The sequence below is a fragment of the Helianthus annuus genome, chromosome 9 (genome assembly GCF_002127325.2).
Source record: "Helianthus annuus cultivar XRQ/B chromosome 9, HanXRQr2.0-SUNRISE, whole genome shotgun sequence".
Lineage (NCBI taxonomy): Eukaryota > Viridiplantae > Streptophyta > Magnoliopsida > Asterales > Asteraceae > Helianthus > Helianthus annuus.
This window is the reverse complement of record NC_035441.2, coordinates 46,237,073-46,259,342: the sequence shown is the minus strand read 5'-3', so window position 1 is coordinate 46,259,342 and position 22,270 is coordinate 46,237,073. Positions and strand designations below refer to the sequence as shown.

The following is a 22,270-nucleotide window of genomic DNA, read 5'->3' as shown; positions in this document are numbered from 1 at the left end:
TATCAGTTTTTGAGACAAATCACTAGCACCGTTAAGCTTTAAACATATTAAGTTCTAAACGATTCACATAGATTGACGATATAGTTGTCCTCTTAAACTCAATCTAAAATTTTCAAAATGCTTATCGATACGTTAAGATATATTAATTTTGCACTAAATTCTTATGGACCGCACGATCGCAGCATATCCCCTCATCATGCAATACATTAACTCAAGTAATGCCTTTAAACGTTCATCAACTGTGATATGTGCGAAAACAAAGCAGAATGTTTAAACATTAACAATCAGGTCGATACTTCCGTATACGCAGAGAAAGACCAATGTTTAAACAAAATAAGAAAATAAAAACGAGTTGAAATTGTTTAGGCTTTAACCACCAGGTCGATACTCCCGTATACGCAGAGGTGATCCAAAGCTTAAACGAAACACCAAAGAAAATAAAGCAGAATGTTTAGGCAATAACATCCAGGTCGATACTCACGTATACACAGAGGATGTCCAATGCTTAAACAAAATAAAGAAATAAAACAAGTTTAAATCTTTGCAAAATGAAATGCACAATCACAGCGATTTTTCAGCAAAGTAGTGAAAGTTCACAAACTTAACCAGTTTTATGTCTTTTGACAATCAGCGATTACTGAGTAGGTACACAATCACGAAGGACAAAACTAAGTACTATGCTTTCAACCATGTTTCCCACTAGAACTAGGCTTTTTCATTTATGTTTGTATCGTTATCGCAAATCTACTAGTCTAGCTAAGCCTATCGTCACATCCTTAGTGATATCGTTTATCACATTTGACATTTCATTTCTTTAGCGTGCTGTGATAGTCCACTGATGTACTATCATTTCCTTTTTTACAACAAAACTCATTTTTGATTTTTCAATGTTTTTGATATTTTCAAATTTTCTAATTTTTTTAAAATTTTTCTCCCCCTAAAATCAAAATTATATTTCAAATTTTGATTTTCTGGGAAAATTTGAAAACAAACTGTACAAGAAACGTGACAAACTGATATCAAATCGCTTCAATTCGCCATTCACTTGGCGTAAAGAATCAGAACTCCCCCTGACAACAAACTATTTTCCCATTATGATTTCAAAACACTTAAGTTTGTTTTAATCAAAATGGTTTTTCCGGAAAATAAGTTCGTTTATCAACCAACTTGTAGATTATGGAGTCATTTCATCACATTGTTTACCAATCTTATGAATGATAGTTAACTCAAGTTCAATTTAATGACCTTGATTAACCACTTGTAGGATCAACCTGGTTCAAATTCTGAACCACTTGTATCAATCACAAACATACAACTCAAACCTGCTTTTCAACCAATTACCATCTGTTGGTTGAATTCTCAAGGTGCGGATTCCTACTCCACTCTTACAAACCTGGGAGTTCCGGCAATTCCTGCTTTTCAAAACAAATTTTATAAGTATTTTAAAGAATGATGCCGATTCATGCTCCGCGATTACCAACTTGGGAGCTCCGGCAAGTCAGGTTTTTCTATTTAAACAGATTCACCCAAGCCTGACGATCCTTGGGTGATTTTGAATTCTTGTTCAACAATGGTGGAAAATTTGCATCATCCATTGTTAAACCTGAATTCTCCTTTTTTACCTCAACACCAGGCTCTTTTGGCTTTGACGAACCAGAATCATTGCCTGCACATGGCTTGTCTGACTTTGATCTGTCAGATTCATTGCCTGAAGATGGCTTGTCTGACTTTGACATGTCAGATTCATCGCCGACCATTTTCTTCTTCTTCTTTTCTTCTTTCGTCCTCAGATTTGTATCCGATGAATTCGTCTTGCTTGACTTTGCCATCGAGGGAGTCGATTCATCAGAACTCTTATTCTTACCAACGGATGAACCCAAGGACAAGATCTTCTCGAGATACTCTCTCGCCTTCTTCCTCTTCTTCCTCAGTCTGTCTTTCTGCCCCTGTGAAAGTTTAATTTTCTTTTCATGAATTGTCTATTCTTGAACTTTAGGTTTTAGAACCTTCTGTTCATGGGGCTTGACATTGACTGGAATCTTTGCCAATTTTTGAGACTTAGCGCTCAATCTGTCATTCGATCTCCTTGGGCAATCTCTGGCAATGTGACCTCTGATGTTGCAGTTAAAGCATCTTCTCGTCTCAATATTCCTTCTCTGGCAGTTAACAGCATTGTGTCCTTGATAACCGCATCGGTAACACACTCTGTTATCATACGAATCACCATTTTCAGTCCAAATGCTCAAATCAAAGCACTGTTTGGCTTGGTGATACTCCTTTTTCCTCTCGATTGCTGGATTTGACTTTTGAGCACTGTGGTCCGACCTGCACCACTTATTGCCAACAATTTTTAAGCTTTCATTTTTTACTTTTTGTAATTTTTGATTTTGATTGGATGATCGATCTGATGAGCTGTTATTTTCTTTTTGAACAATTTTCTCCTTTTTAAATTTTTGTTTCTGTTCCGCTTTCTTCTTCAAAGGTTTTTGCTTAGAGCATTCACCTTTTTCAGTTGATTGAAGAACAATTTTCTGAAATTTTTCTTTTAATTTCAAAAACAATTTTTGTTTTTCAATTTTTTCATTTTCATCATCAGATTTCTCATCACAATCTTCAACTTTGACATTGTCAAAGTTTGTGACATCGTCACTTATTGGAACAGAATTGATCGGTTTTGGACAGGGAAAATTCAAACTATCTGATGAAGTCACAAAACCTTTCAATTTCTTTCAAGTTCATCAATCTTGTTTCTTGAATTTTCAGCTTCGTTTTCAAGCTGAGATATTCTTTCGAGATGAGACTTGACTGATTTTTCATTCTCAATCTTAATGTTTTCAAGAACAGACTTTTCATTGACCAAAGCTTTTATCTGTTCTTGAAATTTTGTTTCATTTGCTTTCAGATTCTTGTTTTCCAGTTTTATCCAGAAATCTTCATTTTCTGAAGATTTGTTTTTGCTTTCAAAGTCTTTTTCTTTTTCTTTCAAAATTTTGTTTCCTGATGTTAAACTGTTTAAGTCATTTAACAGTTTAACATTCTCAGATTTCAACTTCTCACAATTTTCCTGTAAATCCAGAATCTGTTTTACATCAGTTTGCTTATCATCTTTCAACTTCTTGACTTCTGATGTTAAACTTTCCGCATCCTTCAAGAGTTTGTCATTGTCATTCTTAAAGTTGTCACATTTGGAGCACACTGATTCAGAATTTGAAGATTCATTCTTCACAGATTCTTCAATCTTTGGAGCTTGCTCTTTCTCTATCTTATACGTTCCTGCACCAAAGATTTTAACGAAATCAAGAGGATTTTCATTTTCATCAATATAACAACCCCTTTTCATATCGTATTACAAATTTCTTTTTGCTGCCCAACAAATATTGATTCTTTTGTTTATTTCATCTATCACTTCTAAATTCAAATCATCTAAACTCATTTTTATTTTATCTATCAAATCTCTCTTCTTTTTATAAATTTCATAACTGTGATTTTTAAGTTTTCTGATGAATTTACTCAAAGATAATTTTGAAAAACTAGAATTTTCTCTCAGATTTTTCAAAAAATCATCCCATTCAGCTGGCAATCCATTAGCAAATTTTGATACCATTTCAGCTTCTGATATTACTATCTGATTTTCTTTCAAATAGTCAATCAAACGATCAAATCGCTTCTCCAAATCATCCAATTTTTCATCTTTCTTACACAGAAAACATTCAAACTGGATACTCCAAACATTCTTGGGCAAACCTTGATAAGGACTACTAAAATATCCTCGATACCAACCATTTATTCTATCAAGATCATTGTTTTCTTTTTCATCAAAGACCATTGTCATCTTTTAAACTGTCCCGACAAATTTTCTCAAAAAAAAAAAACTATTGTCCCTTTGAGCGAAATTTGATGGTGACCTAGCACGTTTTTCGAAATCAGTGACTTATGAGCGAAATTACAGTGTTCACAAAGACAAAAACACTGATATTGTTCACTGGAGCGAAATCATATTAGTACTCTGGAGCGAAATTACTTAAAAACTTGACACTGGAGCGAAATTAGCCCGACACATGAGCGAAATCACTGATTGATATGACATTGGAGCGAAATCAGAAGGACCTTTGGAGCGAAATCCCAAGAATGATGTCCTAAGAGCGAAATCACCCTTGAACTAGTCCACTGGAGCGAAATTAGAGTGATCTAAGAGCGAAATCACAGAATGTCCGTATAAGCGAAATCAACTCTGGCCCTAATTTTGTCCATTTTTAGTCCTAATTTCAGTGTCAAACTTTCAGGGATTTGTCTATGTCCAATTTCCTATAATCTGTGAAATTTTGATCCAATTTTGACCAATAAAACTCGTTCTGATGAAAAAAAAGGTGTAGAAATCAGAATATTCCAGCGAAAACGAGCTAAACGATAAGAACTCTTCCTCCTGAGCTCTGATACCACTTGTAGGATCGAGAAACGACCTAACGAGTCGATCATAAGAGTGTTCAGACTGAATCAGAGGCGGAATTCATTGATTCAGTCTTTGTTTAGCTTGATTTCACTATTAACTGTCTCTTGCATTGATCAGAAAGCTGTTACAGATGCGGAGACACTTCGACGGAGCTTCGCCGTCGGAAACAAGACCACTACTGTGTGATTTCGCTCATGACACCTATATATAGTGCTGAGATTTCGCCCCAAGGGACACAAGGTCCACAAGAGCGAAATCAGACACAACCAAATAAGCGAAATCACCTTAAATGACACAATAAGCGAAATCAAGTTGTTGATGATTTCGCTCATATGACCAGGTGTCATTATGAGCGAAATCAACACTAAAACATGTTTTCTTGATTTCCGCACATTGTACAAACAATCCTATCCTAAGACTCGAACGAAGATGTAGTCGACAGACAACTGCACCAACATGAAGCGATCGTGTCTAGATGAAAATTGACCTCAACTTGTTTATCAAAAAGTGTTGCTTTAGCCAATTTTGTTGCTTTGTCATTTTCAACACTCTCTTGTCGGATCATTTTAATTGACCTGGCAAGAGTATCATAAGCCTCTTTGACTTGTCCAAGGTCAAACTTAAGCATATCAGCATGATGTTTCAATTCCTGATACTTAGTGTCTTTTTCAAGACACTCCATGCACGGTTGTAAACACTTCTGGCATGGTGTCTCAGGGATTGAAACAACTTTCTTAACAACAACCTGTTCATCACACACAATGTTCATATCTTGTTTACCGACATTTTTCAAATCAGACTCAGACACTTTGACCTCCTGAACTCCAGATTCCTGATCTGACTCCTGTTTGACTGACACGGTACTGACAGACTCTGACTTCTCAAGATCTGTGTCTACCTCTTTTAGCTTTCCCATGAGAGCTTTGTCAGCGATATCTTTTAATGTCTCTCCAGTCATCTCTTTTGTCACGTCTATCATTTCCTCAACAACTTCTTTCTTTTCTTCGTATCTTGGACACGATCCAGTCGTCGGTTCTTCAAAATAACCTGCAAAAGATTCAAACATGTTAGGAGGCATTATTGATTTTATAGAACTTGCAAATACCTCCTGTTCTGACTGGTAATAGTAAACTTCTACAGTAATTTCTTCAATGTCAATCTCATTCTCAACAGAAACAACTTTAACAACCATTTCCGGCTCAGTCACTGATGTGTGTAAAATGCAACATATAAATGACATCAATTAAGGCATAAAACTAACCCTTTTTAAGTACTAATGTTGGAAAAAGAGTGTTTTTGTCTTCCTTTTGTATTTTCAGGATGAAATGAGCTCAAATTCACAAAAGAAGCAAAAAGACAGCTAATTCTAACATAAATACAAGAAAAGGAATAAAAGTAGACTGCCCGAACCCTCAACGGCATCTCCCCAAGCAAAGAAGAGAAAACAGAAGCCTAAACACGCCCCGTGCTCAGCCAGCACGGGGCCGTGCCCAAGAAGCAGCAGAAAAGACAAACCTGTAGAAGCTTCTATTGCCCACCACGGGGCCGTGTCCAGTGAGCACGGAGGCGTGGTGAAAGTACAGCAGGCGCATTAATTGTAATTGCGAATTACAATTAATGAAGAAAGATAGTGTCAGACGGGCACGGGGGCGTGTCCAGCGGACACGGGGCCGTGCCCAGCCTTCTGTTCAGCCTATAAATAGGAGTGTTTGGTTTCATTCCAATCCATCCCTTGGCACACCACCTCTCTCACACTTCATCCACCACCCACCACCACCATAACACCATCATCCACCACCATCATCCATTGTCCATCGTAGAGTGTGTGAGTCGTCTCGGGATCCAAGATTGATAGTAAGAGTTCTTGACAATCAATGCCATGTTTGCCTAAGTCTCTTACATCACTTGGTGAAGACAAGTGTTTAGTATAATACTTTTTATTTTTAAAATTTTGCACTTTTTATTTGGTTTTGTATTAATGACTTTAATAACTAGTTGCTTATGTTGAAGGTGATCTTTCCTTATCGTTTGTCCGTGGTGTCTTGGCATTATTTTACTGTCAATATAAAATAAAAGATTTTCACCATTCATATCTCCACGGTCTATATGGAGGTATGTTGGCTACCTGGTCGGGGGTTAAGGGAACGGTTTGGTAAGGGTCTTGCCCTTGTTCAGCGTTTAGAGGTCCTGCAAGGGACCTGAGTCAAATTTAGTAGGATCTCTTTCAATGCCCATAGGTATTGGATGGCGGGGATCCAAACTCTTTAACCCCCTCATAAGTTAACTACTATTAATACTATAACCCGGCTATTTAGGACTGTATCCCTGCTGACTCAGACTACTTAGCCGAGGGTAACGTCACCGCCAAAAGCGGGGCCTACCATAATTTGCATTAATAACTTAATTCATTATCTTCCAATAATCCAACCCTTTAGGATTGTATCCTTGCTGACTCAAACTACTGGGTTGAGGGTAACGTCGCCTTCAAAAGAGGGGCCTACTAAAATAACTAAGATAATCTCTTAAACAAGTGCAAAAGTGCGAAAATAATCAAAGGTTATACTAATACACGAGTCGGAACCAAGTGATTCATCTTGTCTATCTGTTTTTATTTTATTTTTATTTTTCAGCATTTACTTAGTTTTATTTTCTTAGTTAAAAACATTTTTTCTAACTTTTGATTTGATTAGACGTTGAGGATAAACCGGTATTAAAAGCTCTTGTATCCTTGGACGACCTCGGTATCTTACCAACACTATACTACGTCCACGATGGGTGCACTTGCCCATATGTGTGTTTAGTGTTAGTGAATATCGTGTTTTATAAATTTAAAACTTGGCTAAAGGTGTAAAAAGGGCTTAATTATATATCTAAATTATATTACACTACACACGCATCAAGTTTTTGGCGCCGCTGCCGGGGACACAAGGATTTTAAGAAAGTTAGGAATCAACGGCCTAATCATATTTTTTATTCTTCTTTTTATTTTTTAGGATTTTCTTAGTTTTTCAGCTTCTGCAGAGCTCAGCACGGGCCGTGCCCGCTGAATACGCCTCCGTGCTCAATCATTGGAACTGGCAATACTGTTTTAAGTCAGACAGTAAGCTGAACACGGGGCCGTGTCCACTCAACACGCCCCCGTGCCCAAGATTCTCTTACTGAAAAAAGAACCGTTAGATCCCGGCGGTTGGTAATTTCTGACACAAACATGAGTGATAGTAATTCTTTTTACTTTCGGCACTCTTATGGTATGTGGTGTCAATTATGTGGAGGCGAACATGAAGAATTAAAATGTTATTTTCTAAATTATAGGCCCCACTATATAGACCCACCGATTCCTTATAACCTTAAGAGGGGCGAAAGTAAAAATAAGCACTATCTCTCCCTCGAATGTGCCCAACCAGATATTCTAGGAGAAATGCTCCTTGACGAGTTATTTCAACTAGAAGAACTAATTCTCAATTGGTCAAAAGAACTTAGGAAGGATTTTATTGATCCGCCCCAAGACGATGACCATGAGTAAATGTTGGAACTGCATTCCGACAACCTCGTTGCTCACGAAAATACCTTCATACCTAGAAAAGACTTGGACGATAGTCGTCCCTGTGCCGATTGTGCCGTGAAGGACTCTCCATCGACTTCGTTCGGTGCATACATAGACCTGAGCGATTCGGCATACACCTTCTTTAACGAGAGCCCGGGAAAGGGTTGGACTTGTCCACCTAGAATGAAAATAGGAATTACCCTCACCGACAACCTCTTGCGTTCTCGCCTTAGTATAGGACAATTAAGGTATCTTAGGCATTTTGAGGTTGTTCCATCCAGTAAAGAACCACCCAATATGAATAAAATCCTTAGGGACAATAAAACTACATAAGACAGTCTCCAGACACGGGGCCGTGTCCGGTCAACACGCCCCCGTGCTCACCCAAAAGATTCTCTGCTGATTTTGTCAGAATACGGACAAAATGTGTCAGGATCTTCTCTGCACACGGGGCCGTGTCCAGCGGACACGGGGCCGTGTCCAGCGTGCTGTCGTTTTCTTTAAATGCAGCCTGATTCCTGCTCATTTTTTACCACTTCACTAGACAGAGATTCCTGGGATCTTCACATATACCATCCTAGGTAAGTGCTAAAAGAATGTTCCCAAGGACCATCTTGTCCCTTCCACTTTTGTTCATTTCCCCTTCTTTCAAAATTATTTCAACATCTCCTCCATGGAAGCTTGGAAACTCCATGATTCCAACCTTCTATGTAGAGTTTGTAAGATTATTTGCTACGGATTCTTGTTTGAAGTTAGTTGTATAACTTTGTTTTAAATTATCTAAGCTTAAACCACAGTTAAAAATTATGAAAATAATTTAAAACCCCAAGAATCCTTAGCCAAAAATCCTGCAGACAACTGAACACGGGGCCGTGTTCGAGGTACTGTTTTGCAAAAATTTAGCTGTCTTCGGTTTCTTTTACAGAAAATGGCCAGCAGAACTAGCGGATCATCTTCAAGAAGTAACCGAAATGGGAGAAGGTCGTCCACAGCAGAAGACTCCCTAGTGAACTACGTTTACGCCTTAAGGGAGGCCATAGACGAAATGACGGGAGTAGAAGAAGCGTTAGTGGACCGTATTAACCATCTGACGGTGGGGTTGGAAGGCTGTCTTCGAGAAGTGAACCTCCTGCACCAGAGGTTAAACCTTCTCGCTTCCTCGCCTTTGGTTCCCGTATAACCCAAAGAGCGTGGAATGTAGTGCCCGAGGTCATCATTCCGGCCGAATGGTATGCCATGCACCAAGTACCTCAGCAAAGGGTGGTGCAAGGAGTCCCGGTGAATGTTCCTCCTCAAGCCGCTGAGGAAAATGAAGCCGCTTTCTTCCTTCCAAGGGAGATAGAAGAGTGGCTTTGAACAATAACCGAGGAACCATTGGCTAAAGGTCTTACTACATCGGGAAACTATTCCCGAAATTTTCTTAAATAAGTAGAACCCTTTATGATAACCTTGTGTATCCCCCTAGTTATTTAGTTAAGTTTTTAGAAACTATATGTATTTCTCTATGTTTGCAATGAATTGATGGTTTCTAAGGTTTGATGGTTTATAATAAATAAAACACACTCATGGTGGTAATGGATGAAAAAGGGAACGAGAAAAAATGGCCCCATGCACAAAGAACGAAGCAGCCCGACACAAATCTCCATTACAGAAGGCTCAACACGGGCCGTGCTCAACCAACACGGCCCCGTGCTGAGCCACCTGCAGAAAAACGCCCAGTTCAGGTAACTGGACACGGGCCGTGTTCACCAGACACGCCCCCGTGTCCAGGCTTCTGTCTCATTTCTTTAATTTCTGTTACTGGCACCTGAACACGGGGCCGTGTCCGGTCCCCACGGGGCCGTGTCCAGACTGCCAGTAACATAAATCTTTGCTTTTTAACACCACATTACACATCCAATCAACCTAAAAATTTATTTTTGGGACACATTGGGGACAATGTGTAATTTAAGTGTGGGGGGGAAGCTAACACTTTGAAATTTTGCAAGTCCTAACAACAAGCCTTACACAAAACTCTATTGGAACCGCTAAACACCCCAAATTTTTTCAAAAAAAAATTTCATTTTTTTTACTTGTCTAAAGTTTAAGTTGGGAATCACAAGATTAATAAGGTTATATTTTTATAAAATTTACAACCGAGAGCGTCGTGATAACAAGAACCAACATAGGAAAGTTATGAAACGGCATAACAAGTCTCGTTAAAATTTGATTACATATACTTGATCACATTAAAAACCCATTCCCACAAAAGTGAGTTTTGAGCCTTTATTGAGCATACAAATTTACATCTTTAGACTAAATGCTCATTTTTCGTTTCTTGTGTGAATAGCCGCTTGGTTCTTACAACTCTAGAACTTGCCACGACGATTCATTCCCGGTCCTTACCAACTTAAACCCAAGTAAGTAAATGATGGAGGCATTAGGACTAACCATTTTTTCTTTCTACACCATTATTTTTCATTTTTTTTACCACCTACCCAAAATCCCCCTAGTTAACCCCTTTGAGCCTAAACCTTTCGTTTCTTTACCCTAAACCCTTTTTACCCACCAAAAACCCTTTTTATTTTTCACCCTTTATTTTAGTATCAAGCTCGGTTTTTCGCAAGCTCGTTCTTTTATGTGACTAAAAAAAATATATGATGAAGTTAAAAACAAACAAGGTATACAAACAAAAGCTTGTTTGGAGAAATACTTCAAAATAAAAAGTCACTAAAAACAAAGTGTGTTACGAAAACCGACGCTTTTTACGCTTTTCGCCCTTTTACTAACCATTAACCCAACCACCCACCTTTAACCCAAGCCTAACCCTTCACCCAAAAAGTCCTCTTGATATTTTACAAAGGTATAAAAGTTAAAAAGGAGGAGGATTGATTGCTTGGCAAGCCTATGGAAGGCGTAAGTTCCATGCCGCTCTCGAGTGATTCACTAAAAAAATACACCTTCGGCCGAGTGTTGAGTGATTTCTCCCGTGAGGTATGTGAGCTTGTATATAAATGGAATTTTAAAAAAGGCATGTTATGCCCAAATAAGATATTTATCCTATGAAGCGTTCTAAATAAATCATAACGAATAGGATTGTAAATAAATAAAAATAAAACCCAAAAAGATCTTGGATTCCCGACACTCTATGACAAGCCAAAAACCTTCTCTTCTACCCATTCCATTTGGGAGTGTAAGCCACATTTAAAGAGTTTTGCTTGAGGACAAGCAAAAGTTCAAGTGTGGGGGTATTTGATGTGTGTAAAATGCAACATATAAATGACATCAATTAAGGCATAAAACTAACCCTTTTTAAGCACTAATGTTGGAAAAAGAGTGTTTTTGTCTTCCTTTTGTATTTTCAGGATGAAATGAGCTCAAATTCACAAAAGAAGCAAAAAGACAGCTAATTCTAACATAAATACAAGAAAAGGAATAAAAGTAGACTGCCCGAACCCTCAACGGCATCTCCCCAAGCAAAGAAGAGAAAACAGAAGCCTGAACACGCCCCGTGCTCAGCCAGCACGGGGCCGTGCCCAAGAAGCAGCAGAAAAGACAAACCTGTAGAAGCTTCTATTGCCCACCACGGGGCCGTGTCCAGTGAGCACGGGGGCGTGGTGAAAGTACAGCAGGCGCATTAATTGTAATTGCGAATTACAATTAATGAAGAGAGATAGTGTCAGACGGGCACGGGGGCGTGTCCAGCGGACACGGGGCCGTGCCCAGCCTTCTGTTCAGCCTATAAATATGAGTGCTTGGTTTCATTCCAATCCATCCCTTGGCACACCACCTCTCTCACACTTCATCCACCACCCACCACCACCATAACACCATCATCCACCACCATCATCCATTGTCCATCGTAGAGTGTGTGAGTCGCCTCGGGATCCAAGATTGATAGTAAGAGTTCTTGACAATCAAGGCCATGTTTGCCTAAGTCTCTTACATCACTAGGTGAAGACAAGTGTTTAGTATAATACTTTTTATTTTTAATCTTTTGCACTTTTTATTTGGTTGTGTATTAATGACTTTAATAACTAGTTGCTTATGTTGAAGGTGATCTTTCCTTATCGTTTGTCCGTGGTGTCTTGGCATTATTTTACTGTCTATATAAAATAAAAGATTTTCACCATTCATATCTCCACGGTCTATATGGAGGTATGTTGGCTACCTGGTCGGGGGTTAAGGGAACGGTTTGGTAAGGGTCTTGCCCTTTTTCAGCGTTTAGAGGTCCTGCAAGGGACCTGGGTCAAATTTAGTAGGATCTCTTTCAATGCCCATAGGTATTGGATGGCGGGGATCCAAACTCTTTGACCCCCTCATAAGTTAACTACTATTAATACTATAACCCGGCTATTTAGGACTGTATCCCTGCTGACTCAGACTACTTAGCCGAGGGTAACGTCACCGCCAAAAGCGGGGCCTACCATAATTTTCATTAATAACTTAATTCATTATCTTCCAATAATCCAACCCTTTAGGATTGTATCCTTGCTGACTCAAACTACTGGGTTGAGGGTAACGTCGCCTTCAAAAGAGGGGCCTACTACAATAACTAAGATAATCTCTTAAACAAGTGCAAAAGTGCGAAAATAATCAAAGGTTATACTAATACACGAGTCGGAACCAACTGATTCATCTTGTCTATCTGTTTTTATTTTATTTTTATTTTTCAGCATTTACTTAGTTTTATTTTCTTAGTTAAAAACATTTTCTCTAACTTTTGATTTGATTAGACGTTGAGGATAAACCGGTATTAAAAGCTCTTGTGTCCTTGGACGACCTTGGTATCTTACCAACACTATACTACGTCCACGATGGGTGCACTTGCCCATATGTGTGTTTAGTGTTAGTGAATATCGTGTTTTTATAAATTTAAAACTTGGCTAAAGGTGTAAAAAGGGCTTAATTATATACCTAAATTATATTACACTACACACGCATCAGTCACCATCTCTGATACTTCAACTATTTCTGCCATCATGGCCTGCCCATCACTTCCTGGAATGTATTTATCCCAGGTAAAACCTTCGGCTACTTTCTCATCATCTTGATTCACGATAAGAGCCTTCTCCGGTTTGTTTTCAATCTGCGGCCTCTGAACAGCAGGTTGTTGGTTAGGTCGATGATAGATCGCCTGCCTGTAATAATCATTGGTGAACGGGTTTTGATGGTTGTTCACTTCACGGTTAGGGCATTCTCTCTTGAAATGACCACGTTCCTTACACTTGAAACAGGTAACCTTAGATTTGTCGAACCCTAGTTTCTGATCAGGGCCTAAGAGACTGTTTCTGCTTGTGATCTCCATAAAACGTTGTGCCCTTCTAACCAAACTTGCCATGCACCATTTTATATCAATCAATTCAAGCTCTTCGGGGTCGATCTGGTCGTAATCCTCTTTTGTCATATCAGGATTACCAATCCTACCCGCCACTAATCCTTCATACGCCTCTAAAATGGAAGCCAGTAAAGCAGTGTGTTGTTTCGCGGTTGATTCAGTAATTTCATTTCCATTCTTAATATTCACTGCGATGTTACACTGCACCCCAGAAATGTAAGCCTGATTATTAGAACTTGTAGAACTTTGAGGTGAAGGCTGCTCCTGAGCTTTGAAGTTTGGCTCATAGTTCGCAAACGGTGAAGACTTGTTTGATTGTGGAGTGTTTGTAGAAGCACTTGAATTGGTATCAGCACTAAAACCCGTCTGTATCTTCGGACTTTGATTTGTTACAACAGGAGAGCTTCCTTTGTAGTAAAGAGATACGTCTTGCTGTACATTTGCTGAATTCATCTTCCTGATTTTCAACAATTCCAATTCATGAGCTTCTATCTTTTCAATGAATGCACTGAGATTTAAATTCACGAAATCCGAGTTGTTTTTCAACATCATTAAGTACGTGCCCCATTCAGCATAAGGTAATGCGTCGGACAATTTGTCGATCCATTCCTCGTCTGTCTTTTTAATTTCTAATCTTCTAATTTCTACCACAAGATGACAATAACGTTCAATCAACTGCTTAGTCGTTTCACCCTTCATCCCAGTAAAGATGTCAAACTCTTTCTTGATTAGGGCTTTCTTGCTTTTGATCATCGAAACACTGCCTTGGAATTTCAACTTTAATGCTTGCCACATCGATTATGAGTCGTCATCATGTTGTAGCAGCACAAGAATATCTTCTTTTATGGCCTGTTGGAGAATACTGACCATCTTCTTCTCCGCCTTAAAATCATTCTGTTCAGTGTCAGTCAAGCTTCCAATGCCTTTCGGTAATCCCACTCCATCAACAGGTGGAACATATTTTTTCTCTATCTTCATCCAACACTCAAAATGGTTGGCTTGAACCCAATTCTTGAAGCGACCCGACCATCCGGCATACTCATCCAAGTTCATAAGCTTTGGCGGTTTCTGCATTGTTCCTAGTTCATTCTCCATGTTGACATTTTGAACTATGCTTGCCGGATTTTGTGTTGCCGTCATGCCGCTTCCCGCAAAAAGATTGTAAAAATCTTGATTTTCCATTTTATTTTATGTGACAAATTCTGAAAAATTTTTAACTTTTTGAAAGATAGGTTACTTTATACTGAAAACTTTCTACACAGACTGAATTCCCAACACGATATCACAAACGAAACGGACTTAACGCTCAAATCATGTTTTACACACTTAAAATGATGTTTCAGGCGAAATCAGACTTTAAAGTTGGGAGCGAAATCAAACTTTGCTCTCTGGAGCGAAATCAGAAAGTGACCCTTTGGAGCGAAATCTGAGTGTTATCTCGAGCGAAATCAAAAACTTGAAAACTTTGGAGCGAAATTAGAAGGTAATTCAGAGCGGAATTACCTTTGGAGCGAAATCAGTGATTGAATCTCGAGCGAAATCAGACTTCACGAGCGAAATCACTGATTTCGCTTCTACTGCTCGAGCGAAATCAAACCTTTTGGAGCGAAATCAACTGATAACACTCTCGAGCGAAATCAGATCTCGAGCCATTTTTAACCACTTTTAAGCTGTTTTTTATGCTGAAACTCTCAAGGGTTTGTTAATTGTCAATTTTATACAATATGTCCAAATTTCAGTCCATTTTGTCCGTGGCAATGTCCAGAAACTCAAAAGGTGTAGTAAAAAAGCTTTGATTCTGGTATTCTAGCTCATAACTGGCTCTGATACCAATTGTAGGACCGTTATTGACAGTCGAGTGAGTCAATCAGAGCTAGATACTACTGTTTATGCAGCGGAAATACACAAACAGCATGAATCAAAGTAGAAATTGAGTAGAAACAGAAACGGATCACTTTAAACAAGTTTTCTCATTAATCTTTCACAGAAAATTTGAGCAGCAGTTCGGCTACACAGTAAACATTCAGGTACAAAATGAGAAAACAATAACACTATATATAGGGGTGGTGATTTCGCTCCTAATGACACTGTGTCATTTGGGGCGAAATCAGAAGCTAGTGATTTCGCTCCAAATGACACAATGTCCTTTGGGGCGAAATCAGGACATAACAAACAAACTTACAACCAGCCCCCTATACTATACATAATTGACACATATGACCCCTAGACCCTATACAAACTGGACTAAGACTAAGACGCAGGCTTTAGACATTCGTGCACCAATAGGAGGAGGGAAGAAAGGCAAGCTGCGAACATGCGCAAGCTCCTCCTCTAGCTCGTGTACACGGCGAAGCAAATAACTGATCTGCTGCTCGACTGTAAGGAAACGAGCATCAAAACCTGGAAAAGGAGTAAGAGGAGCAAGTGGATGTGCAAAAGGAGACGGTGATGAATGTGGAGGAACAAAAGTAGACTGGCAGGGACAAGGTGGGGGACGTGGAGTCAGCTCAAGCTCCAAAACTCTGCGACTCAATACCTCAAACTGTAGCTGAAGCGATAAAAGTAACTCATCCTGTTTGTAGCTAACAAAATGGGAGGGATGGTAGGGATCTGAGATCGGCATAGAGTATGGTGGGAACCATCAGAATGGCTCGTCAAGCAGCGTAGAAGTGAAGGGAGCAAACGGTGCAATCTGAGGAAAAGCTGCCGAAGCAAAAGGATCGTAACTCGGGTGCTGGCCCGAAGTACCTTCCCATGGACGGGGTGCAGGGATGTCCTGAAGGAAAACAATCGGTAAATCGGTGCGGTGGACATCAGACTCTACAGGAGGGAGAGGAGCAACATCAGTGGGTACGGGTGGAGGAATAAATGGCTCAACAACTAGAAGATCAACAAGTGGAGGAACTGGGTTAGGAATAAGAGGTGCAATGTCTGGTAAACCAAAAGGGACATGGTCATGAGTAGGAATCGGCTCAGGGTCAACAGGTGCAACATCAGGCTGACCAAAATAAATAGGGTCCGGATCGGGGACATGCTCGGGGTCGTGTGGAGGCGTGGGATCACGAGCAGGAGATGGTGCAACAGACATAGCAGTGTCATCGTCGGTGTGGTACCCGGGGAAAATCCACAGTTATCCTGATTTAGTCATCACTTCATTTTTCCCTTTTGACCGCTTATCAAATTTCGGGACGAAATTTCTTTCAAGTTGAGGCTGATGTGACAACCTGAATACTTAAGGTTAGCACTACTTAAACTCCACAATCTTTGGCGTGTGTCTTTACGTTCAATTTCTTGTATATTGCGATCATACGAGACTTAGTGGGTTACACTCGTACATCTCTAAATATTTATGTGTGCATGTTAGCTAAACATGAAACTGTTAAACGTGTTATACATGTTTGATTACTTATGTCGCAATGGCGTATTCGTATGTACGTAATAGAGTAAATAAATGTTGTGAACTTCGTCTAGTTACACACTTGGGCCGGAATAGAACCCCCACACTTAACCCGTTCGTACTTTTCCTTAAAGCCCAAAAGTCTGGCCCAGTTTCCCTTAAAAGCCCAAGATCAGGCCGGTAGTATTAGGGGTATATTTACGCGATTAAGAGGAGTGCATGGCCATCAAATATCACACAATTCTCACATAAACTAACCCTAATTACCCAACTCTTTCTCCTCGGGTGTGTGACTGGCGGCAGCGGGTCTCATCAGGGCTTCCTTCGTATATCTGTATCCCTTCTATCTTCGGTATGTAATCAATGCCCGAGTCAAGTTATTCATTATGTGTGACTATGTGTATGATTGTTTAGTGGTGTTTCTTGACATGAGAATAAGGGAATTACTGATTATATGATGAAAGATGATTTAATAGTTCATGATATTAACATGTGATGATTGATAAACTAGGGCCACATACATACTGTCCTCACATAAGGTGTCATCATATGTCAGCACATGTCTTTGAAATATAACCTAATATGTATGCTAAACATGTATCCGAACATAAATAAATCACAACTGTCCAAATTTGATCATTTCAGTCCTTAAAGTTTGAGTTAAGTGGGCCGCACATGCATTTAAATGGCTGTGATGTAAATGGTCTGCACATGATAACATGCATGTATCTCTTTTTAGATCAAATGGAAAAGTTCTGTTATACATTGCCTAGTGGGTCGCAAATTTTGATTTAGTGAACTAGGCTGCATAGTTTATTCATGTGGTGCTACTCGATTTAACTGGATATTAGGTTTAGGAATGCCGACTCCGGTTGTTGATCATATAATAAATTTATGTTGTGATAATCATAATGTTTGATTCATTGAGATGATGATTACGTGTTAATTATCGTAATAATTAGACGACAGTTAGGGTCATGTGAGGTAATGACACTAATCGGCTAATTAATCTGTTTGATTGGATCGGTAATGGGTTATCGGTATTGGGCTGCGAGATGTTTTGGGACAGCCGCACACTATGCGGGCTGGGCTTCAAAGAGTGACTCCGGGCCGGTACCCCAATGGATCACGTAGCACACGTGACGGGCCTTGCGTAGTCACTGGGCCGCACACCCCATTGCTGGGCTTTAACTAAAAGAAAACCACAACTGGCCCGATTACATGGTTGGGCTTTGTAAGCATATGATGGCTGCGTTTGGACTGGTAAAATGGGTCCGATTGGGGAGAGATTAAAACAGGGTTAAAGTGTGGGCCACCCTTGGTGGCTGTAAATAGGAGGGGGGTATAGTTTAGGTTGTAAAGATTAGTTAGATTATCAAGTTAGTTTCTAAGTGTCTAGTTAGGGAATTTAGTTGTTATGATGCTACATAGGGTGTTATGATGTTCAGGGACCATAACTACCTCAGAAATGATAAAACAATGCTTCTAGTGAAAATTTGGTGTTTTGGGTAATGTCCGGTTGTTCGGTTGGTTACCGGTTCGTTAAGGTGCTAAACTATGCATTTTAGTGTGCTTTATGTTACCTTTTGTGACAGTTGTGATTCCCGACACTTAGGAAAGCATTATGGACCATTTAACCATAATTCTACATAATATTAAGTTGTTTAAAAGCAGAATTTTGCTGAATTCAGCAATTTATGTGAGTTTTGGGCACTTTCCGGCACTTAAACTATCTCTAGGAAGACAGGTTTATGATCCTTACTTTCCTACACACTATACTAGTGTAACTTTTGGTTTCTAGCTCATTCTGTGTCTCAATACCATGTCTGCCTATGTACTGAACTCCGTCAGCATTTCTCTGATTTGTCTGATAATTGTGCTAACTTTGTTTCGTGCATCAATTGAATCAATAAGTGTTGCATGCAATAATGATATGAAATTTTGCAATATATGATGGACATGTATGTATGATAACAATAATCAGAAAACATTCATGTCATAAACTTTAAATCAGCACAATCATTAAAGCATTAATCATTGTCTAATTATTGTACGGATACATGCAATTTTGACAATTGTCACACTTAAAAACATGTTTGTAATAGAAACTTTGGAATTTCCCATGTATTTATTAATTATAAAGATGTGGTGTTCTACTCTGATAAACTATTTCCTAACTACGGTTCTGATGAAAATTCCGCTACCAAATTAATAAACACCGATACCACCAGCTCTGAGTAGCTCGCGACCGCCCGCCTCCTGGGGCAGGGGTCGGGGGTTGCGAAAGAAGGTGGTATCAGAGCTACAACCACTGATTTCAGCCATAGAAGTTTTCTGATGACACCAAAATTTTATCTATTATGTTAGGAAATAGTCTATGAGATTACATGCATATCTGTATATTATTGTTTTGTGTTATTTGGCAATTTATTAGTTTACAGTATGAGTGATCAAGGTCCGTCAGACGCCTATCGTCAATTGTCTAGTTCTCCTAGAGATGAAGGAACTTCTTCCCAGCCAACTCCTTCGAGGTATTCAACTGATACAGAAGAGGGGATCTTCATATTTAAGGTGCAATCCGAAGAACCATTCCCTACCAAAAAGAGAGGATGGTTCAGTCGGGGAACACACGAGTGTAGGAAAAGAATGAGGAAATTACAGCAACAAAAGGCTTTAGCAGCAACAAATAGGAAGATGAATGCCCAGACTCAAGACATAATCAATAGGTGATTAGCCAACGTTCACATACTAGCTACTACTGCCGCAGACCCAAACTTATTACAAATCATTGCACCACAACCACTACCACTGTTCCCAACCCAACCCATGGAAATAAAACCTAACCCAAGAGACCAGATTCCCATATCCGCCTTCGACTCAAATGAAATCCCTAGAATCCCAGCACCAAATCCTCTAGCTTATGACCCATGGGATGTTGAACATAGGGATTTTCGAGAACTCTACCCACAGGAGGAACCCATAGCAAATCCTATAGCACCATACCCCAATCCTGACCCTCTAGATTCATATTGGGATGCTGATCAGTATGTTCGGGAAATACTAGAAAACCCATACCCATATGGAGAACCCGTACCACCGTACCCTGACCCAATACCCGCACTACCACCACCCATGAGTACCAAAAACGTGCAGGAACTCCGCACTTTTGGTGAGGAGTTAGGGGATGAAGGAGAAATAATAAGGCAAATAGGGGAGAGGCTCGTTTGGAAATACGACTAGCGAAATATGCAGTACTGGATGAACCCCTAGTAACAATAGTAATAATATATATATATATATATATATATATATATATATATATATCTATACTACTTTAATAAGGATATGTGAAGGACAAGATGGTAATTGAACAAGGTGTTGAAAAAACACTTAATGCACAATGTACAACTGTTAAGGCACAAGAAAACACAAAACCATTTACCCTTTACAAGGTTATACATCTGCCGTCCAATTGTTTAACTTTCTCACACGGATCAAGATCGGGACCGTCCATTTGACTTCACACGGATCACCATATGCTTTCTCTCTCAATGCTCACACATCTCACAAAACAACATCAGATCTTCTCTCTCTCTTCTCTCTCTCTTCTCTCTCTTCTCGGCGATCTAGGGTTTCATGAGATCTATCACCAGATCCGTTTGAATCTATCACCAGATCCGTTTGATGAGCAGATCAAGGGTTTCATGAGATGTTCTGGCAAGGGATCCACAGATTTGAACAAGGGATCCGTTTTATCTGGCAAGGGATCCACAGATTTGAACAAGGGATCCGTTTGATGTTCTGATAAGTTGCTTTATCTTTAATCTTGATGTAGATTTGTTAGTAGATATCTTACCATGTTCTTTTGTGATTCTTACTTTTCAGGTGAAGCGGTTGACGGATGTTCGAAGGACGAAATCTGAGGTTTACGAAGGATTTTCTCATGTGTTTTGTGATGAATCGACTCAGGTTAGGTTCTAAATGTTGATTTATCTTTAATCTTGATGTAGATTTGTTAGTAGATATCTTACCATGTTCTTTTGTGATTCTTACTTTTCAGGTGAAGCGGTTGACGGATGTTCGAAAGACGAAATCTGAGGTTTACGAAGGAGTTTCGCATGTGTTTTGTGATGAATCGACTCAGGTTAGGTTCTAAATGTTGATTTATCTTTAATCTTGATGTAGATTTGTTAGTAGATGCGGTTATTTCAAATTAGGTTGAAAGTTTTGTGATATTTGAATTTGTATTTTTGGTGATGATAGTTAGATTAATTTCATATATGACATAGTGAAAGGATAAATTGTTTTTGTAGTTTTGATTTTACTTTGTTCTGTTATATTTTGATCTTTTCCTTCATTTTTGGGACTGATAAGTGTCATGGTTGTGTGATAATTATGATATTTAGGTCATTTAGATATGGAATAGTGAAAAGATAGATTTTATGTATTTTTGATTTTAGTTTGTTCTGTGGGATGCTCGATGAGCAGATCTAGGGTTTCATGAGATGTATCACAAGCTTTATCTGGCAAGGGATCCACAGATTTGAACAAGGGATCCGTTTGATGTTCTGATAAGTTGCAATGAGTGTTATATATCTTACCATGTTCTTTTGTGATTCTTATCTTTTATCTTGATGTAGATTTGTTAGTAGATGCGGTTATTTCAAATTAGGTTGAAAGTTTTGTGATATTTGAATTTGTATTTTTGGTGATGATAGTTAGATTAATTTCAGATATGACATAGTGAAAGGATAAATTGTTTTTGTAGTTTTGATTTTACTTTGTTCTGTTATATTTTGATCTTTTCCTTCATTTTTGGGACTGATAAGTGTCATGGTTGTGTGATAATTATGATATTTAGGTCATTTAGATATGGAATTGTGAAAAGATAGATTGTTATGTATTTTTTATTTTAGTTTGTTCTGTGGGATGCTCGATGAGCAGATCTAGGGTTTCATGAGATGTATCACAAGCTTTATCTGGCAAGGGATCCACAGATTTGAACAAAGGATCCGTTTGATGTTCTGATAAGTTGCAATGAGTGTTATATATCTTACCATGTTCTTTTGTGATTCTTATCTTTAATCTTGATGTAGATTTGTTAGTAGATGCGGTTATTTCAAATTAGGTTGAAAGTTTTGTGATATTTGAATTTGTATTTTTGGTGATGATAGTTAGATTAATTTCAGATATGACATAGTGAAAGGATAAATTGTTTTTGTAGTTTTGATTTTACTTTGTTCTGTTATATTTTGATCTTTTCCTTCATTTTTGGGACTGATATGTGTCATGGTTGTGTGATAATTATGATATTTAGGTCATTTAGATATGGAATTGTGAAAAGATAGATTGTTATGTATTTTTTATTTTAGTTTGTTCTGTGGGATGCTCGATGAGCAGATCTAGGGTTTCATGAGATGTATCACAAGCTTTATCTGGCAAGGGATCCACAGATTTGAACAAGGGATCCGTTTGATGTTCTGATAAGTTGCAATGAGTGTTATATATCTTACCATGTTCTTTTGTGATTCTTATCTTTAATCTTGATGTAGATTTGTTAGT

General features: G+C 38.8%; 1 protein-coding gene across 1 annotated transcript; it reads right to left on the bottom strand.

The window, feature by feature from the left end:
• Positions 1–15,952: 15,952 nt before the first annotated feature.
• On the bottom strand, positions 15,953–16,399 carry LOC110875570 (WAS/WASL-interacting protein family member 3-like). Its single transcript, XM_022123767.1, has one exon. The coding sequence runs from the start codon at positions 16,397–16,399 to the stop codon at positions 15,953–15,955; it is 447 nt and encodes a 148-aa protein (XP_021979459.1).
• Positions 16,400–22,270: the final 5,871 nt, after the last annotated feature.

What these genes read in the sequence shown, in the direction of transcription:
- LOC110875570 (XM_022123767.1), bottom strand. Translation starts at nt 16,399, where the DNA reads ATGTCTGTTGCACCATCTCCTGCTCGTGATCCCACGCCTCCACACGAC.